This window comes from Neolamprologus multifasciatus, chromosome 10 (assembly GCF_963576455.1).
Source record: "Neolamprologus multifasciatus chromosome 10, fNeoMul1.2, whole genome shotgun sequence".
Taxonomy (NCBI): Eukaryota; Metazoa; Chordata; class Actinopteri; order Cichliformes; family Cichlidae; genus Neolamprologus; species Neolamprologus multifasciatus.
In genome coordinates, this window is record NC_140448.1 from 6153137 (window position 1) to 6168811 (window position 15675).

The 15675-nt window shown below is 44.8% G+C and overlaps 1 protein-coding gene across 5 annotated transcripts in view; it reads left to right on the plus strand.

Annotated features, from left to right (window-relative positions):
- Positions 1 to 17: 17 nt before the first annotated feature.
- The window catches only part of zzef1 (zinc finger, ZZ-type with EF hand domain 1), a 38602-nt gene continuing 22944 nt past the window's right edge, over positions 18 to 15675 (plus strand). For 4 of the 5 annotated variants that reach the window (XM_085174040.1, XM_085174042.1, XM_085174043.1 and 1 more), the window contains exons 1-23: positions 18 to 567; positions 1503 to 1647; positions 1758 to 1952; positions 2067 to 2250; positions 2337 to 2536; positions 4070 to 4280; positions 4374 to 4490; positions 5112 to 5290; positions 5481 to 5579; positions 5666 to 5757; positions 5862 to 6007; positions 9942 to 10047; positions 10165 to 10383; positions 12382 to 12473; positions 12562 to 12779; positions 12864 to 12997; positions 13070 to 13140; positions 13227 to 13341; positions 13426 to 13591; positions 13680 to 13801; positions 13888 to 14010; positions 15258 to 15427; positions 15515 to 15596. In XM_085174040.1, the coding sequence (XP_085030166.1) occupies positions 154 to 567; positions 1503 to 1647; positions 1758 to 1952; positions 2067 to 2250; positions 2337 to 2536; positions 4070 to 4280; positions 4374 to 4490; positions 5112 to 5290; positions 5481 to 5579; positions 5666 to 5757; positions 5862 to 6007; positions 9942 to 10047; positions 10165 to 10383; positions 12382 to 12473; positions 12562 to 12779; positions 12864 to 12997; positions 13070 to 13140; positions 13227 to 13341; positions 13426 to 13591; positions 13680 to 13801; positions 13888 to 14010; positions 15258 to 15427; positions 15515 to 15596 (3600 nt within the window). In that variant the 5' untranslated portion in view covers positions 18 to 153. The remainder of the gene's footprint in view (positions 568 to 1502; positions 1648 to 1757; positions 1953 to 2066; positions 2251 to 2336; positions 2537 to 4069; positions 4281 to 4373; positions 4491 to 5111; positions 5291 to 5480; positions 5580 to 5665; positions 5758 to 5861; positions 6008 to 9941; positions 10048 to 10164; positions 10384 to 12381; positions 12474 to 12561; positions 12780 to 12863; positions 12998 to 13069; positions 13141 to 13226; positions 13342 to 13425; positions 13592 to 13679; positions 13802 to 13887; positions 14011 to 15257; positions 15428 to 15514; positions 15597 to 15675) is intronic. The other variant, XM_085174041.1, reaches the window with a different exon arrangement.

Sequence of the window (15675 nt, forward strand, 5' to 3'; positions counted from 1 at the left end):
CGGGCGTACAGAACGTCAATGCGGTAGTAGAGTAGAGCTCTGCTGTAGGTGAACGCTGGAGCGGTCTGTGTACAGACCGGTCCAACCGCTTCAGAACTCACGCCCAGTGGGCCGCAGGGGTTTTCAGGGGAGCCTTAGGTCGGCGAAACAAACATGGGCAACGCGGAGAGCGGCTGCGGCGGAGGCAGCGGCGACGAGGAAGACATAGAAACGGAGAGTCCCGGCTTCGCGGAAGACGGTCCGGCCTCTGCGACCGCTGGCGGCGGTGTTGGAGGCGGCGGCGGCTCTGGTAGTGGCAGGAGCGCAAGGGGATCGAATAACCTACCCGTGCCCACTGGTGGACCACCCAACCCCGGCGTCCTCTTGGAGCAAGTGAAACTGAGAGAAGCGGCGGCTCGTATTAGCGACTCTGGAGTCGCCATTCACGAGTCCGTCCTGGCCGGGAATGAGGGTGTCCTGATGCGGTGGCTGGAGGACCGGTTAAACCGAGGAGAAGAGTCCGTTAATGTTGAGCAATTTTGTGAGATGTTAGAGAGCAGAGATGCCCCGAGGGACGAGTGCGAAGAGGTACAAACTTGCTGTGGCCTTCCTCACGTTTCCAACGTCACATGTTATGATTGGACCGTCGCGTCTTCTGTTTTTGGCCCAGGTTCAGGTTGAGTTTGATAACTTGTCGCCACGCCCATTCAGCGTTTGTAATCAATACGTAAATACGTAATTAAGTCTTTGGGCTGTCACGTGCTTTTATCACTGTCGGTCAACAAATCTAAATAGCGCTGTGGTGATGAAGAGGGGGCTCTGGTATCAGGCTTCACCTGTGACAGGTGAGTTTGGCCAGTCACAGTCCTGCTGGGCGGGACCAGGTCGAGTAAAGCGCTGACGGGACGATCTATCCGAGGCACGAAGCAGCTCGGGAGGCTCCGATTCTGTCAAACCACAACTCGGCTATGATGATGTTTAGACTGTGGCTCATGTGCCGTTGAACTTGGAGAGAAGGGGGAGTTTTCTAGCAGCCCCCCCTTTGTTTTTGCCGTTTGTAGATTTCTAGAAGTTGCAGTGGATCGAGTAAACGAGCTGACACAATGTCACCTGTTCTTGTGGGGTTTGTCACTAGGTTTTCGGCTTTGGTCACTTGTAGCAGACCACATTGTTTTGTTGTCTCTTGACTGGCTGTTTTTTAACCAGTGGTTGCAGATGACTGGTTGAACTAATGCATGTCAGTCTGAGCTCTTTGTCTGGGTAAATACTGACTATCAAAGCTGTGCTTTTAGGGAGTGGGACGGTGTTTCTTTCAGGAATCAAGCCACAGACTCCAGAAGTATAGCTACGTTACATCTTTTATACCATAAAACGTAGAGCTGAGTGCTCTTTATGTTCACACCAGCTGTTCAGCCATTTGTGTTTTAAGACTAATGTTCTTATAGTTTTTTGCAACACTGTGAAAGTGAGGAAGTAAATGTTGGTGTAAAATCCAGAGTCTTTGTCCTTCTCCACTGTCTCAGGCCTTTGGTCAGTTTGATGCGGAGGGGGATGGAGTGGTGGACATAGAGAGCATGCTCATCGCTCTGAAGAACTCCAATGGAGCTAATCTACAGGGAGAGCTGAGTAATGTGATAAGACAGCTTCAGGCCTGCTCGCTTACCCCAGGTACGATTTGTTTACCCGGATAAACAAACTCGACCTTATTTGAATCGGTGCAGCCAGCGTGTGGCCAAAAAGTTAACCTGTTCGTTTTTCTCGTGTTTTCCTTTCGACAGGTTTTGTGGACATATTCTCCAAGACCAAAGACCGATTAGGAGCCCACGCCTCTAAAATCCTAAAGTTCTTACACAGGAATCGTATTCCCAGCAGTGCCATCCCTTTCCCAATTTTAGAGGGCTACAACAGTATCTGCACCATGAGGTCCAGCGTGGTGCAGGACTTCTTGGAGTTCCTCTTGCAGAAGGAGAAAGGTGAGCATGAGAGTTGGCGAGTGCTTAAGCAATGTTTAGTCATTTAAGGCTAAATGCACATCCGGCAGCGCCACGCCTGCGGTGAGGCTGTCCTCACGTGAGTCTTTCTTTCAGATTTGGATATTCAGTACAGAGCAGAGCTGGACCGTGATCCGGATGTAGACATGGTCAAGGTCGTCACTCAGTGCTACAGCACAATAGAAGCTTCATCCAATGTTGCTGACATCTACAAGATGACAAACGGGGAAACGGCGTCTTTCTGGCAGTCTGACGGCAGCGCTCGCTCGCACTGGATACGGTAAAGTGCAGCTGAGTTTCTGATGTTTCTAAGCAAGTCTGTTAACAGATCTAAGGTGGAAACTCGTCTCCTTTCTCCCTTCCCAGACTAAAAATGAAACCGGATGTTGTTTTGAGACGTTTGGCCATTGCCGTGGCTTCTAATGACCACAGCTATATGCCTCAGCTAGTGTCCGTCGCCGTGGGGAAGAACCGGCGTTCTTTGCAGGAGATCAGAGACATCCGCATCCCGAGCAACGTCACGGGCTACGTAGCTCTGTTGGAGAACGCCAACATCACACACCCCTGTGAGTCACTGATGCTTCTACACTATCACCTGTCTGAACATAAAGCATGGTGTAAGCTTCATATGAGCTTTGGGGGGTCATACAGTTGTGCTTTCAAGTAGGGGTGGGTTTTTATAATCGATTTATCGATTAAAATCGATTCTGGCTTGGATGACGTAAAACTGATTCATTAAAATCCTGAATCGATTTTTTTAATATAAATTTATTTTGCCCGAAACGCAAGAATCTCAGGTTAAACCTCACAAAATTTCAACAACCACCAAACAGCTAAGACGGTAAATGAGAGCAGGAACACGGATTCTGCACAAAGACGTGAACACACAGCGCGACCCGCGGATCAGAATCAGTGAGATGTCGCCTTTCTCACAGTCGGGGCTGAAAGCCGACAGCTTGCTGATTCTGATCTGTCGGCGGGTCGAGCTTTGTGTTCTCGCCCTTTATGCACTGATTCTAAAGCTGTTAGTTTGATGTCTCTCCAAACAATATTGACCGAACCAGCAGCAAAAGAAGATAAAACTAGGCTTCACATAAACATCGTCATGTATTCACTCTGACTTTTACTGTTTTGCTTCCACCAGGATAAAATCACACTTCATGCACAGCTCTCTCTCTCTCTCTCTCTCTCTCTCTCTCTCTCTCTCTCTCTCTCTCTCCCTGTCTGTCTGTTTTCTTCATTATTCGCTTGTTTGTTACGCACAAGTCTACCGTTGTTTACAGGCTGTCGGCCGACGTTTTTTTCCCCTTTTACTTACTTCTGAAAAGAAAACCTAATTTCTGCCGTTCAATACTGAACAAATTTAAACTTTTTAAAATTATGCAAAATGCAAAACGCCGTGTCTCTAATAAAACCTCTGTAACTTCAGAGGTGATGTTCATATGCTGATTAATGGTTTTCTTTCGTTTTTGATCTACTGCAGAATATTTTTATAAAATCCAGGCCAGGAAAATCACCTTCATGTTTCTGTGTTTTATCTTCAGCTACTTTGACACAAAGGCCTCTGCTGTGATGCTCACACCTTTGATAAAGTCTTGCGTGTGTCAGCTTCCTTTTTATAGATACAAAAATATGTAAATGTACTGATCTGAATTATAATATTTCTGACTGTCAAAATTTCCCAGATTCAAATCGAATTAAATCGAATCGTAGATCGAATCGATTCGTGACCTTGTGAATCGGAATTGAATCGATTCTAGAAATCAGTGACGATACCCAGCCCTACTTTCAAGTGCCTCCTTATTGGGTCCACATGCAGGCTTCCACAAGCTGAAGATCGAGGGGATCCCATCCAAGATCGAGTCAGTTTTTCAGCTTACATGTATGCTCCACATGTGCTCCTTTTTAATAATGACACACACACTTAAAAATTGTAGCTGTGCTTTGCATGTATTGAGGTCCCAAAGTTAAGTCATGTGTTTCACATGTGCCTCCCTAATCAATATTTATTCTCCAGTATCTTCAGCTGTGCTCTTTTCTTTCCTGTGGGATGTATCTGATTTTTCCGTTAACCACACAAACTTGTCACTGAATCCCAGACATCCAAATCAACATTAAGCGGTGCCTGAGTGATGGATGCGACACACGGATTCACGGCTTGAAGACGCTGGGTTATCAGATCACCAAGAATAAAGAGATGTCTGTTTCGGATGCTTCAGCCGTCTGGTACCTGTCTCTCCTCACCTCTTTGGTCACTGCGTCCATGGAGACAAACCCTGCACTCGCCCAGACCGTCCTTCAGAGCACACAGTAAGACACAGAGCTCACTGCGCGTGTTTATTGATGTCACATTTGTGAGATTTCTCCTGATGCCACTGGTTTCTTGTTTTGATTCACTTTTAGAAAAGCCTTACGTCACATGCCGCCATTGTCCCTCACACCGTCATCCACAGAGTTCCCCAGGTTCTTTTCTGCGAACATCTTGGAGGAGGTGGATGGATTTCTCCTCAGGATAGCAGAGTAAGGCATTGTGGCACCACACTGAGCTCACCGTGCTGACGTCATCTCAGTAGAAGCAGGTGGAAACAAAAATACTGGTTAACTGAGGCGGCGACACACTTTGTTGCATTTGGTGCTCTGCAAATCTAATTCTGCCGACAGAGGCTTTTTCTACTCTCAGATATGTATGATGTCACTAAGATAGCCCTAATCCATGCACACTGCTCTGACTGTGTGCTTCAAGTCCCACAAAACAGCTTGTTTAAGGTGGAAACATCTACTTGTGTAGAGTCACTTTAACTCTGTAAAGCCACAAACATTCATTCACTGTCAGGAAATTCACATTTTTAACCTTCTGACAAATTTAAAACAATTTAATATCAGTTTGCATATATACGATTTTCACTGTGTCGAATTGTTGGTAGAACTTCTTGATCCACTCGGGTTACAGGAAACACTTCTTAAGTTCAGCTGAGGTCAGGTGTGGCCTCGCAGTGTGTAAATAAAGCTCTGCAGTCAGTTTAAACAACAACAAAGCTGCTGGGTGTGTGAGCATGGCATTAGAGCTTATATACAAAATGAAAGTGTGCGCTGGCACGACAAGTTTGACTCATGGCAAAGTGTTTGTGCTCCTGTGTGCAGCTGCTGTGTGAGTCCTGATGTAGAGCTGACCCTCCTGGCCTTCGCCCTGGCCAGAGGGAGTGTGGCAAAAGTCATCCAGGCCCTGTCCTGCATCAGCGATCATTTAGACACCAAGTACAAGGCCTCGCCTCTCATCGTCTCCATGGCTTCGGTCCGGCTACGACTGCTGTATCGCAACGGTAACGTAAACGTCTCTTCTTCTCCTCTTCTTCACACGAGGACGTTGAAATCTGAGAAAGTGTCGTTTCTGAGGAGCAGCTGCATTAGTGGAAAATTGCTTCTCCTCCAGTGTAGTAACAAAGTTGCAACGTAATGGAACGCGATCATGTGATTAAGTGTGCTGTGATTGGACGTTCTGGCTTATTACAGGGAAGCCGCTCCAGCTGCACTTACAGGCCTGTGATGTGAAGAGCAAAGATGAGAAATCAGGACCAGAGAACATGCTGACAGAGTACTCCACTGGAGATGGTACAGCTGAGATCAATAACGATTCTTCAGATTGAGCACAACATCAACATGACGTAAAGTGTTGCTGGATACTTTGTCCTTTGCAGGTTTTCTCACAGAAGCCGGCCGTTTGAAAGCCAGTGTAATCCTCTCGACGGAGGACCAGAGCAACTTCCAGGTCACTCAGATAAAGATCAAAGTGAGACGGGCCATAATTTTACCATCACAGTGTAAAATACAACAACCTAGAGAGTGACGGAGGATTGCGGTGCTGCAGGGCTTACACTGTGTTTGTGTGATAAGGTGCGGAAAGGAGCCATTGGACCGAAATGTGGTTTAGTGTTTGCGTATAAGGAGGACGACCCTTTCGATGCAGAGAAACACTTCAAAAGGTTTAAAAAGTATCACTCCTGGGACTACAAGGACTTCAAGGAGTTTGTACAAAGCAGGTAAGGAGTTGCAGCTATTTTTAACTATTTATTTGTTCCTATATTTCAGTTTGAAATGCTCCTGTGATAAGAAGAACAGACTGACACTGTCTCACTAAAATGAACCGTCCAGTCATAAAAGTGGGATCAACGTTAGTTATGGAGACCCTCAGCAGTCTGTATGTGTGTGGGGCCTCCTCAGTGGTTGATACTGTGTATAGCTGACACAAGGCATGTCTGCCTTCTTTGCTTCCCCTCATATCTGCCATCATCTGCTCTTCACTCACCACTGGAGCTGTACCTGCTTTCCTCAAAATTGCCGCCATCACCCCAATATTGAAAAAAACTGGTCTAGATCCCAATAATTTTGAGAATTTTTGGCCTATTTCCATCTACTTTTCTTTCTTCACAAATAAAATTTTTATCATTAGAGAAAAAATTACCAATAATCATCCCACAGATGTAATATTATCTACAGCTACTCTTAGTACCACTGATGTTAAGTTAGACTCTTTTTCTCCAATTGATCTTTCTGAGTTAACTTCAATAATTACTTCCTCCAAACCATCAACGTGTCTTTTAGACCCCATTCCTACAAAACTGCTCAAAGAAGTCCTGCCATTGATTAATTCTTCGATCTTATATATGATCAACCTATCTCTAATAATCGGCTATGTACCACAGGCCTTCAAGGTGGCTGCAGTTAAACCTTTACTCAAAAAGCATCTCTAGACCCAGCAGTCTTAGCTAATTATAGGCCAATCTCCAACCTTCCTTTCATATCAAAAATCCTTGAAAGAGTAGTTGTCAAACAGCTAACAGATCATCTGCAGAGGAATGGTTTATTTGAAGAGTTTCAGTCAGGTTTCAGAGCTCATCACAGCACAGAAACAGCTTTAGTGAAGGTTACAAATGATCTTCTTATGGCCTCTGACAGTGGACTCATCTCTGTGCTTGTCCTTCTTGACCTTAGTGCAGCATTCGATACTGTTGACCATAATATCCTATTAGAGCGATTAGAACATGCTGTAGGTATTACAGGTATTGCACTGCAGTGGTTTGTATCATATCTATCTAATAGACTCCAATTTGTGCATGTAAATGGAGAGTCCTCTTCACACACTGAGGTTAATTATGGAGTTCCACAGGGTTCAGTGCTAGGACCAATTCTGTTTACATTATACATGCTTCTCCTAGGCAGCATCATTAGAAGACATAGCATACATTTTCACTGCTATGCAGATGACACCCAGCTCTATCTGTCCATGAAGCCAGATAACACACACCAATTAGTTAAACTGCAGGAATGTCTTAAAGACATAAAGACTTGGATGGCCACTAACTTTCTGCTTCTTAATTCAGATAAAACTGAGGTCATTGTACTCGGCGCTGAAAAGCTTAGAAATATGGTATCTAACCAGATTCTTACTCTGGATGGCATTACCTTGGCCTCCAGTAACACTGTGAGGAACCTTGGAGTCATTTTTGACCAGGATATGTCCTTCAACGCACATATTAAACAAATATGTAAGACTGCGTTCTTCCATTTGCGCAACATCTCTAAAATTAGAAATACCCTGTCTCAGAGTGACGCTGAAAAACTAGTTCATGCATTTATTACTTCCAGGCTGGACTACTGCAATTCATTATTATCAGGATGTCCAAAAAACTCACTGAAAAGCCTTCAGCTAATCCAAAATGCTGCAGCAAGAGTACTGACAGGGACTAGAAAGAGAGAGCAGATTTCTCCTGTTTTGGCTTCCCTTCATTGGCTTCCTGTTAAATCCAGAATTGAATTCAAAATCCTGCTCCTCATATACAAGGTCTTAAATAATCAGGCCCCATCTTATCTTAATGACCTTGTAGTACCATATTACCCTATCAGAGCACTTCGCTCTCGCTCTGCAGGCCTACTTGTTGTTCCTAGAGTATTTAAAAGTAGAATGGGAGGCAGAGCCTTCAGTTTTCAGGCCCCTCTTCTGTGGAACCAGCTTCCAGTTTGGATTCAGGAGACAGACACTATCTCTACTTTTAAGATTAGGCTTCAAACTTTCCTTTTTGCTAAAGCATATAGTTAGGGCTGGACCAGGTGACCCTGAATCCTCCCTTAGTTATGCTGCAATAGATGTAGGCTGCCGGGGGATTCCCATGATGCATTGAGTTTTTCCTTTCCAGTCACCTTTCTCACTCACTATGTGTTAACAGACCTCTCTGCATTGAATCATATCTGTTATTAACCTCTGTCTCTCTTCCACAGCATGTCTTTATCCTGTCTTCCTTCTCTCACCCCAACCAATCACAGCAGATGGCCCCGCCCCTCCCTGAGCCTGGTTCTGCTGGAGGTTTCTTCCTGTTAAAAGGGAGTTTTTCCTTCCCACTGTCGCCAAAGTGCTTGCTCATAGGGGGTCATATGATTGTTGGGTTTTTCTCTGTATCTATGAAGCGCCTTGAGGCGACTTTTGTTGTGATTTGGCGCTATATAAATAAAATTGAATTGAATTGAATTGAATCTACCAGTGCTTTCAAAAATTCTTGAGAAAATAGTTGCCGCACAACTCCACTCACATTTAACTAATAATAATCTGTATGAACAGTTCGTCCCTCCCATAGCACAGAAACAGCACTTATAAAAATAACCAATGATCTTCTTTATGGCAGCTGACTCCGGTTTACTCTCCATCCTTATTCTCCTCGATCTCAGCGCTGCTTTCAACACTATTTCTCACTCTGTTCTCCTCAGTAGGCTAGCCTCCATCGGTCTCTCCCATACTCCACTAGCCTGGTTTAAATCATACCTGTCTGATCGCACTCAGTTCATTCAACTCAAATCCTTCACTTCTCAGCCCTTCCCTCTGGTCACTGGCGTGCCCCAGGGATCTGTCCTGGGCCCCTTCTTTTCATTATCTACCTTCTTCCACTTGGACACATTTTCCGTAAATATAATATCCAGGTTCACTGTTATGCCGATGACACCCAGCTTTATCTGTCCACCAAACCTGATTCTGCTTTCCCCCATCCTCCCTCACCCTCTGCTTAGCTGAACTAAATTCATGGCTCTCTTCTAATTTTCTCAAACTCAACAGTAACAAATCCGAGCTCCTCTTGGTCGGCACTAAATCAACATTATCCAGAACCAACAGTTTCTCTGTTACTATCGATAACTCACCGGTCTTTGTTTCTTCCTCTGTGAAAAGTTTGGGTCTCATCCTCCACAGTACTCTGTCTTTAAATTCACACATTAATAATGTCACTCGGTCTGCATATTTTCAATTACGCAACATTAATCGTCTTCGTCCTTTTCTCACCCTACATGCTGCCATTCTTGTCCACATCCTTGTTACTTCCCGGATCGATTATTGTAATTCACTTCTTTCTGGTCTTACTCAAAAATCCACCAATAAGCTCCAACACGTCCAGAACTCTGCTGCTCGTATCATCACCAGGACCCCTTCTGTCCACCACATCACTTCTGTCCTGCAGCAGCTTCATTGGTCAAATATCGCATCAATTTCAAAATACTCTTGTACACATTTAAGGCTATTCATCATCTCTCTCCTCCATATCTCTCTGAACTGGTTAAGATCACCGCCCCATCTCAGTGTCTCAGATCTTCTTCTCTCTCTGTCCCCTCTCCTCGTCTTGCCACCATGAGGAGCCGGGCTTTCAGCTGCTCCTCCTGATTTAAGAAATCTCGCTTCCTTCTCTCTCTTTAAGTCCAAACTCAAAACTCACTTGTTCAAAACAGCTTATCCCACATAACCTCTCCACTCTGCTATTTTATTTGTTTATGTCTTATGCTTTTATGTTGCTTTTATTATTCTGCTGTGTACAGCGTCCTTGAGTGTTCTGAAAGGCGCTTTCAAATAAAATGTATCATTATTATTATTATTATTATTATTATTGTTGTTGTTGTTGTTGTTATTGTTATTACACCATGCTGTCACCTGACCTGCAGCGCCAGGACTCCGGCGCAGAGTGAAGACGAGCCGATTGGCTGGTTTGAGCTGGAGGATGACTGGAACGATGTGGAGATCAAGCTGCAGCAGTGTCGTGTTGCCAAGGTACACACTACATCAGTTAGTCAGCGCCGCTTCATTACTGGTGAACGTTTAGTGAGTCTTTAATATTGTGTCGTCATTGTCACGTCACACCACCTCTAATTCTTCCGGTCTTCACAGTTCCTGATGGTGAAGTTCCTGTGCACCAGGCAGGACAACGCCGAGCGCCTCGGTGTGCAGTCCCTCAGCTTCAGTGGCTACTTGTGCCCGGGGACGGAGAGGCTCGCAGACCTGGATGACCTCAGCCCGAAAGGAGAGAGCTGTGACAGTGATGCTGTTACCGGCCTTTGTCTGCTCAACAAGACGCTCTTCTTCATACAGCAGCTGACACGAGACATGGTACCTACTTATTAGCCCCATTTTATCCCCAAAATTGGGAAATTACTGTGTGACAGCAGCCAAAACATGAAAAATGACTTTCACTATATTAAAGTGTAAGAGAAAAAAAGCATCACAAGATGAAATGGAGTTTAAAAAAGTTTTAGTTTAATAGTTTAATACAAAGAAAGAAGACTCGAGCTTAAATGTAAGATGAATGCAGGTATGAGGTGGTAAAGATTTCCTGAAACAGATTTTAAAGAGAGCGTCCTTCTGTGTGTCCTGTAAGCGGTACAGAGGGCGATCAGGATGATCAGCATCAGCGCAGCCGCAGACATGTTAGCTGATGGAGCCAAAGATGTGCTGATTCAGCAGCAGTGATGAGTTACTGTGGCGAGCTCAATGTTGAGGCCGTGTTCCCTCGGTGACGTTTCAGTCATAGCTAGTGCACGCCGCCATGCACCTTAAACGTCCTGAAACCAGACACAGTCACACTGTGGTTTGGAAACGTGTGAGCGTGGCAATAACTCCACTCACGATGCTCCCACTGGGCTCAATAACCTCAGTAAACTCCACTGGTGTGTTTTCCAAACGCCTACATTTCCCACGAGGATCTGCTCCATCACTAAACCTGTCACTTCCTGCTGGCTCCTCTGAGATTAGAGGCTCTGGGCAGCAGACCTGTGAGCACAGCTGGTGACGAGTCTCCGTTAGCAGGAGTTAGTAGAGCTGAAAAGACAAAGGCAGCTGCCTTTGGTTGAATCATAACAGGCAAGAAAAATCAACTTTATCAGTGATAAAAAATCATTCAGATAAAAAAAGGAAACTGCTGCCACTCAGCATGGTGCAGGGACCGTAGGATGAACGCAGTAGTCACCAGTGTTGGTCAAGTTACTTGAAAAAAGTAATCAGTAACTAATTACTGATTACTTCCCCCAAAAGGTAATCCTGTTACTTTACTGATTACTTATTTTCAAAAGTAATTAATAACAATCCATCATACAAAATGTAATCAAATGGAAAAGTCTCTTTTTAAAACTTGTTTTATTAGTTTTAATCTTTTAACTTGATGCATCAAGCAAACATTAAATTATCTGCAATATTCTCTGACTGGATGAAATTAGTTTAACATTTAAACCTATTTTCTGCACATTCCAGCACATAAAATAAAATAAAATATTTTGTGTGTTTACACTCAGTCTTTCAAATAGATGCAAGTAAAACACAGCAGAAAATAAATAAAGTCAAAGACTAGCGGTCCTGTTGCTCTATTTTCACCTGTAAAGCAGGAGTGGGGTAGGCGGAGGGTTACCCTGGTGCAGGTGTGCCGCGGTCAGTGGAAGAATCCGCGAGTTTCTCTGTGAGTTTCCCATTACGTCGTAGCTACTCGGTGCTTGTTTGGAAGTTTAGGGGTTTTTTCGCTGTAAAAAGAAGTTTTCTTCCCACGCACAACGGACACTAATGTTTTTGTCACTTTTTATGGAATCAAACTCAAAGTAAGGTCAGTACTTCCACGCTTTAAACGCTGCACGCTCATACTCTCTCTGCACTCGATATATGATCCATTGTTGATCTGCACACAGCTGTTGTCACGAACGTCGCACTCGCTTACGTCACTGTCATGAGACATTCTCGCAAAAAAAATCACGGTTTTAGTAACGCAGTAACGCAGCGTTCCTACGGGAAAGTAACGTAATCTAATTACTGTTTTTGCAATAGTAATCCCTTACTTTACTCGTTACTTGAAAAAAGTAATCAGATTACAGTAACGCGTTAATGCGTTACTGCCCATCTCTGGTGGTTTAGTCTGGAAAGTGCTGAAGAGGAAACTCCTGCATTGATGAAGAAACGCTGCGAGAAAGAGAAAAATGTAACATCCTGTATGAAGTCAGTAAACTAACCTGTCCTCACTCTGTTTACTGTCAACATGACACAGTGCGCCCCCTTATGGCCATTCAGAGTCATTGCAACATGTTTCCCATCTCTATGACTGATCGAGCTGCGTGTTTGTGTCTACAGGACGCCTCTCACTGCAAGCAGAAGTATCTGTTGGAGTTCAGCGGCCTCAGCCTGAGCCTCTTCTGGAACTTCTACAGCAAACTCAGGGAGATGTGAGTAAAGCTCTCCTAGAATGATAATTACTGAGTCAGTCAGTGGGAGTCCATGCCTGCTGCAAGTTAGCATGTGTCTTTCTTCCAGTGAGGGAGAGGAGGTGACGAAGAGCAGAGTTCTCCTCCTCCAGCTGATGCAGAACTGTTTCCCCATGCTGCCCACCCCCCGGGAGTCCCGGGGCAAAGAGGAGAGCAAAGTACCAGATGAAGCTGGCGCAGCAGCTCGTCCATCCATGTGCAGCAGCAGAGATGATCTCAGTGACTCGATGAGGGCTGTGTGGGAGCTCTACACTCACCTCTGTCACAGTAAGGAGCCACAGAGAGAGGGAGCAGCTTTGTAAGCGTCAGACAAATCCAGAGTAGCAACCCTGTTTGTGGTTTTTGTTGTAGTTGTGGACAGTCCGGAAGGGGAGACATCTGTGGAAAAGGCTTTGCACACAGAGGCGGTGAAGGCTGTTCTTCACGGAGCGGCTGTTTTCTTCCCTGATAAACACGTCAGGCGAGACAAACTCTTCCACATGATGGTGAGTTTGTGAATGTTATTAAGCAGCAGCAGCGTAATGGTTCTCCTAATGTGTGTTTTTGTGTTTTTCCAGAAGAACATTACAGAGGAGGACCAGCCAGAGTCGGTGAAGGTTACCTTTGAATCCCTTTGTAATTACTTCAGGTAAGCGCTGTACAAACACGTCATCACACGGTCCCGTCAACATGAGGCATCCCGAGGAGTCGGTGACGTCTGTGCTTTCTCTGCAGCGACCAGGATCCAAGTGGCCTCCTGCTGCTCCCTCCTAAAGGAGCTCCCTCAGACTTTGACATCAGCCCAATCCTCTCGGTCATGGAGACGCTGCTCCTGGTTGCCACCAGAGAGGTAAGCCCGCTCCTCACGGGCGGACATCGAACGTTTCTGTTGTCTTTCTAAAGTTCGTTTCTCCTCGTGTCCTCTGTCCTTCAGTGCGAGGTCATGATGGTGGATGAGAATAGCGGCGCCAGCAGATCGGTTCTGCTGTCGTTGTTCTGGGCTCTGCAGGGCAGCCTGCTCTCCTGGTGCTACCTGCAGCTCAAAGGAGGAGCGTCCACCGCCATCGCAATGGAGCTGGCCCGAGACATCCTGCTGAAATGTGAGACGCTGATGACATACGTGATTGTGTTCATCAGAGCGTGCAGAACAATGTGTGACTGAGCTGTATGATGATTCGTTTTCAATAGATGTGGATCAGTTCTTGGAAAGTGTCAAGTCTATCCTTGGCTCACTGTTGGAGAGGTACACTGGAGCTCAGATCACTGAAAAGTTAGGCAGCTCTATCATAGCCACAGTCTTCAGACAACTGGTAATGCTCTCTTGTGTTGTGCACTTTAATTGGCTACATAGACACGTCTATAGTGTGTTGTGAATAACTGATTTGGGTCCTGGCAGATGATCTTCCTCTTGGAGCTGTGCCCTTTGGACATCGCCCACAGCCTGCTGCTGAAAAGCTTCTCCTCGCTCGTGGAGCTGCTCAGAAGCTTGTCGAGTGACACCGGAGACATCTTTTCTAAGGTCAGTCCACTGTGACCGCTAGGATTTCTGTTGCCTCCATCGTAGGGGTGCGAATGAAGCCGATATCATGTGTTTGGGGAACGGAGGGTCCAGAAGGACCAGTCTAATTAGTGGTGAACAAGTATTTAAATGGTAAATGGTTCTTATAAAGCGCTTTTCTACTCTTCTGAGCACTCAAAGCGCTTTACACAACTTGTGCATTCACTAGAGGTGGGAATCACCACACATCCCACGATACGATATTATTGCAATTTTTAAAAATATTTTGCGATATTCAGATTCTGTACATAAAGGTAAACTTTATCAATATTCATTTTCTCTAATATCAAAGTCTCACACTCAGTCTTTCTCTCATTTCAGTTTGATTGTTGACAAACTGAACGGTTTGTATTACAGTCTAGTCCAACTTAACTGAATCAACCATCTGGTACAATTATAGCTATTCTGAACTATGCAGTTTATGAAAACTATGCAGCCCCTTCAGCAACTGAAGAATTTGAAAGTAAATTAAAACAAAATATAATTTTACATTAAATAAAAAAGTTTTAAACTTAATTAAAATAAAACATGTCTTAAATTAAAATAAGTAAACTGTCACATTTGGACAGTGAAGGAATGTCAGGATTCTTGCTCAGAAAAAGGATCAACATGCTCTGAAGTCAGAGCACAAAAACCTTTTTGTAACAAAATATCGATTTCTGCTGTCCCTGTATCCATACATTATTAGCAAACAAAATATCACCATGCTACACAGTATCTATTTTTCCCCCACCCCTAGCATTCACCCATTCACACAAGCACATTTTTCCTAGGTGCTTTCTAAGTAACATTCACACACATTCATACTCCGATGGATGCATCAGAGAGCAATTTGGGGTTAGTATCTTGCCCAAGGATATTTGGCATGCAGACTGGGGGAAGCAGGAATCGAACCACCAACCTTCCGATCAGTAGATGACCTGCTGCACCGCCTGAGCTACAGCCACCCTCAAACCTCTTATTTAAAACCATAAGAAAGGCAAATCACGTGTTTCTTTCTGGTACTTGACAAACATTAATCAAACTGCTTATCAGTCCAGTTACTTTTGACCTTCAGATAACGGAGGCTATATAAACGTACTATGTCTAAAAATGTCTGTATTTCCTGTGACCAGTGATGAAAGTCTGCATTCAGCCTCATTTTGATGTGTTTGGTGTTCAGAGCTACACAAACAGTCCACAAACGTGTTGTAACCTGTCACTATAAGGTGGATCAAGAGAACTGGCACCAACCCCAGCAGCCAGTGGTGCTGAGGACCTGGAACATGGAGTCCCCGCACAACTACGAGAACAGCCGCCACGAGACGAGCATCTTCGCCTGCCCCGGCGCGACGTCGTTCGAGGTGGAGTTTGATGAACGCTGTGAAACGGAGAAGAGGTGACGTGTTTTTAAATGTTTATTTGTTTGTTTTTTAAACCCTTCGTGGGGATTTTATCCTGTTAACTGTGCTCACAACATCTGCAGATACGACTACTTAGAATTCACCGATTCCAGAGGGGGGAAGGTGCGCTACGACATGAAGGTCGGCACTGAGAAGTGGCCAAAGGTAGGCGAAGGAAGATCACAGGCCGGTCTTCAGATACGTCGCTGATATTTACGAATGTGTCCTTGTGCGTTTGCTCCTT